At 37.9% G+C, this 4264-nt stretch overlaps 1 protein-coding gene across 1 annotated transcript in view; it reads left to right on the top strand.

Moving 5' to 3' along the window:
* Positions 1–4264, top strand: part of COL9A1 (collagen, type IX, alpha 1) — a 126799-nt gene that overhangs the window by 102844 nt on the left and 19691 nt on the right. The window contains exons 34-35 of the mRNA XM_006899479.1: positions 3568–3714; positions 3941–3995. Coding sequence (XP_006899541.1) covers positions 3568–3714; positions 3941–3995 — 202 coding nt within the window. The remainder of the gene's footprint in view (positions 1–3567; positions 3715–3940; positions 3996–4264) is intronic.

Genomic DNA, 4264 nt, shown 5'->3' with positions numbered 1-4264 from the left:
TCTATGAGATGGATTGATTCGGTAACTGGGGTAATCAGGATGGGTGTGTCAGAGGCAGTGCGGTTGGCGCAGGATAGAGCAGGGTTTAGGGCTGTTGTACATAGGGTCACTATGAGTCGCAAATGACTCGACGGCACATAACAACAACAACGACAACAACAGTTAATGAGATATTCAATACTTTTCACCAACATCTTAATGCCAATTCTTTGATCTTCTATATTCATTATCCAACTTGCAGATGCATGGGAAATAATTAGAAGAGCTTGGCTTGAATCAAGTCCACCATGGTCTTTAAAGTGAAATTCTTTAACTTTTGAACTTTGGAGAGGGCCTCAACAGTGGATATCTTCAATGCAATACATCTTTTGATTTCTTGAGTGCTGCTACTAGGGAGAGTGGTTGATTTTAATAAGTAGTTGTTGTGATTGTTGGGTGCCATTGAGTATGACTCAGTGATCCTGTGAACAACAGATTTGAACCCTGTCCCATCCTGTGCTAATCTCACAATCTCTGACATACTCAAGCCTCTTGCTGCAGTCACTGTGTTAATCCACCTGGTTCAGAGTCTTCCTCTCTTTTTCCATCCCCTTCTCTTTTCAAGAGTGATTTCTTTATTCGAGAAATAGCCTCTCCTAGCAACATATCCAGAGTATGCCACACGAAGCTCCACCATCCTTGTTTACAAGGAGCACTTTGGCTCTGCTTTCTCCAAGACGTATCTGTTCTTTTGGCAGTATCCATGGGACATTCAGCACTCTTCTCCAATAGCACAGTTCAAAGATATCACATTTTCTTCTGTCATCTGTTTTTCATTTTCATCTGCTCTTAGATGCATAGCAAGTGATTGAAAAGACCATCATCTGAATCAGGCACTCCTTAGTCCTCAAACTAACATTATTGCTCCTCAGTAATTTGGAGAGGTCCCTGACTTCAGACTTTCCCAGTGCACTACATTTCCTGATATCCTGACTTCTGGTACCAAGAGTATTGATTGTGTATCCAAATAAAGTTGTTGACAGTTTTAATCTTTTCCCCATATATCACAATGTTGCCTATTGATCCAGTGGTGTGAATTTTTGTTTCCTTGATGTTAGGGTGAAATCCATATTGAAGGCTGCAGTTTTTTATCTTCTGCAGTAAATGTTTCAAGTCCTCCTCCATTTTAGCAAGCAAGGTTTTGTCATCTGCATACCAAAAGTTGTTGAGGAGTCTTTCTCCAATTCTGATGCCACATTATTTTTCATAGGGCCCATCTTCTCAAATAATTTGCTTGGCATACAGATGGACTAGGTGAGGTGAAAAGATATAACTATGAGGCATGCCTTTCTTAATTTTAAATCATGTCGTATTCCCTTGCTCTTTTTTGCATAACGATTCTTGGTCTGGGTGTAGATTTTGGATGAGCAAATCTAGGATTCTTGTTCTCAATGTTAACCATAATTTGTTATGATCTAACTAATTATTTGATAAGTAGGGTTCTTAATTTTCTTTGTGGTTACTCTGACATTTATTTTCCAAGTATAAAATGATATTTTATTTTTTAACTTTTGCTTTGAATTCCTACCCATGTGAAAATTCTATATCTACATCACTTATCTTATTTGGAAGTTTCACCATGGAAAGATTATTCTACTGACAATTATTGTTTCGTATATACCTCCTTCCTTTGATGATATTGAAGGTGAGGGCCCAGAATCAATAAAGGGCTACTAAAAAAGACCTTCCTCATTTATTACACACAAACATGGTCAAGAAGAAATATCTGTACCCTGTTTCCTAGTAGTATCAGTGTCCCATTTGTCAAGTGAGGAGTTTTCCCTACATGATCCAGGTCCTCACAAACTTCTGGTTTTACAACTCTCTGTCTCCTTCATCAAAACTTTCCTGTCTCTGGTTATAGCAATATTTTGGACAGCCTCAGCAAGATAATCCAGTTTACTTTGGTATCTCCTGTTTTCTGCAAGTTCTTGAACGCATTTTGGAATTTATTTTGGTTTGCTTTCCAGGGTTGTTTGAGAAGTTGTGATAGTTTTGCACTCTAGATACCTGGAAGTTCTTTGTAGCATAGACTTAACTCTCTTTATTGGTACTCCCTTTCAGGCCATCTTTCAAACTGTAATTTTTTCCACAAAAGCTATTTTTGCAAGGTTTTTTTCTCCCTCCCACCAAAATTGGAAATATAAGTACATTTGCTGAGCTTTATTTAGATATATCTAAGTGGACTGTATTGCCATCATCTTCTTTCCCTTAGTTTTTAAACATTTGTATTTTTGAAAGAGCTTTTTTAGATAAAAATTGCATTAAAAATTAAGAATTGCATTAAAATGTATTAAGTTTCATTGTGAAAAATCTTGAGTTCTGGAATTTCCTTGCTGCATCCTGTCCTTTCATCATTTTATTCTTATTCTAGTAACAATGGTGCATTGTAACTACTTTGCCACCAATGCCAGCAGAGGCCATATACAAAGAATGAGTAAATGTAATATCTTTTAAAATAGTTATAGGAAAAGATTCTGTTAAATACTGTTGTTATTGTGTTCTGTCGAGTCAGAACTGACACATAGCTGACCCTCCAGGGCATTTTCAGAGACAGTAAATTGCGTGGTAGGAGATTACCGATCCTTCTCCTGCTAAATGAAATAAAAATCAAACAAACCAGAACTTTTAGTGATCAGTTTTTCATTCCATTTCCCAAAAATATAAAATGTGTGTTTTGAGGTTTTTTTGCTTGTTTTTACTTTTGTGCTAAGAAAAGAAGGTATTTGTTTTTATTATCTTGAACATTTAGATGTTCTGGTGGTATAGTCTTCAGAGACCTGCACTCATCTTTGGCTCTGAGAGAGAAAGTTGGATCTTCTCATTCAAGTTATAACATTGGAAACCCAATGAAGAATCAGCTATGAGTCAATTCTTCTTGAGGGAAATAAGAGCGGGGTTTGGTTTTTTAATTTGTTTATTTGGCTGGTTTGATTTATTTTGAATACTTAAATGACTTGCAAAGATTTTTTTTGGTCCAGTATTTTAATGGCACTGATTGATTTATATTTGAGAACACTCAAATATATCTGGCATTTTCAGATTCTCCAAAAGATATTATGAGGCAAAAATACATTCTTTTAAAAAGGTTTTGTTTTTGTTTTTGTTCCCCCCCCCTATGCTTATTGCATTGATGATATGCAAAGTAACATGTCTTGGAAGAAAGCAGGGAGATTTCTGGGGTCAGAAGTTATGTGTCTTATTCAAAACTAGCTTCCTCTTAGGAAGTGTCTTAAAAGATCTTTAGAATGTGGTTTTACAAATATTTTCCCCCATGACATTCTGAAATATAACTAAACTCTCAAAATATTTAGAACATTTTACTTGATCAGGAATACTAAAAGAGCACTGGATTGTGTGATGTTGCGCATGTACCTCTGATGCTCTGAAGATCTGTAAGGGGGCTTTCCTCAGGAGAGGGTAGAATATAGGAAACCCAATGTAAATTTCAGAAAAGTGTGTAGTAAGACTAAGCAAAAGTATTGCTTGTGTTCAGTCTTGGCTGTAGAACATGCTATTTTGTTGCAGGTGGGTAACCCTGGGGAGCCTGGGCTGAGAGGGCCTGAAGGAATCAGGGGGCTTCCTGGAGTGGAAGGACCACGTGGCCCACCGGGACCTCGAGGTGTGCAGGGAGAGCAGGGTGCCACAGGCCTGCCTGGAATCGAGGGCCCTGCGGTGAGTGCTAGCCAGTCCCGTGGCTTCCCTTTATACACTCCATCTCACAGTACAGGATGGGGGGTGGGCAGTGGGGCTAGAGTAGGCAGCCGCCCCCAGCAACATGGACAAGTTCTCTTAGAAATCCAGCCACCTGGATTTAATAGCAGAATCAGTGAGTCCACACCTTAATATTGCCCTCCTTACAGTTCTGTGTTTAAACTGCCTTTTCCATTCTCTGTTTCAGGGTAGAGCACCGACAGACCAGCACATTAAGCAAGTTTGCATGAGAGTCATGCAAGGTAAATAAATCACAGTGCTTTTACTTGTTGCAGGTGTTAAAGGTGGAAGAGTTTGAATAAAATTAATGTCACTTCTGTTTTGTCCAATGTGTTGCGTATATAATAGCTTCTTGTTGCAAAGAAAATATGCCTCCCTTGGTTAGCCTGAATGACGAGAAGGTTGAGACATATGAAAGTATAAATATATATATATATGCTTATACTTTGTGTATATGCTTATACTTTGTGTATATGCTTATACTTTATGTATATGCTTATACTTATATATA

Source organism: Elephantulus edwardii, unplaced genomic scaffold (assembly GCF_000299155.1).
Source record: "Elephantulus edwardii isolate Elephantulus edwardi_28Jun2011 unplaced genomic scaffold, EleEdw1.0 scaffold00258, whole genome shotgun sequence".
In the NCBI taxonomy this organism is placed as follows: Eukaryota; Metazoa; Chordata; class Mammalia; order Macroscelidea; family Macroscelididae; genus Elephantulus; species Elephantulus edwardii.
Note: the sequence above shows the minus strand (reverse complement) of the source record. Positions and strands in the feature narration are given on the sequence as shown.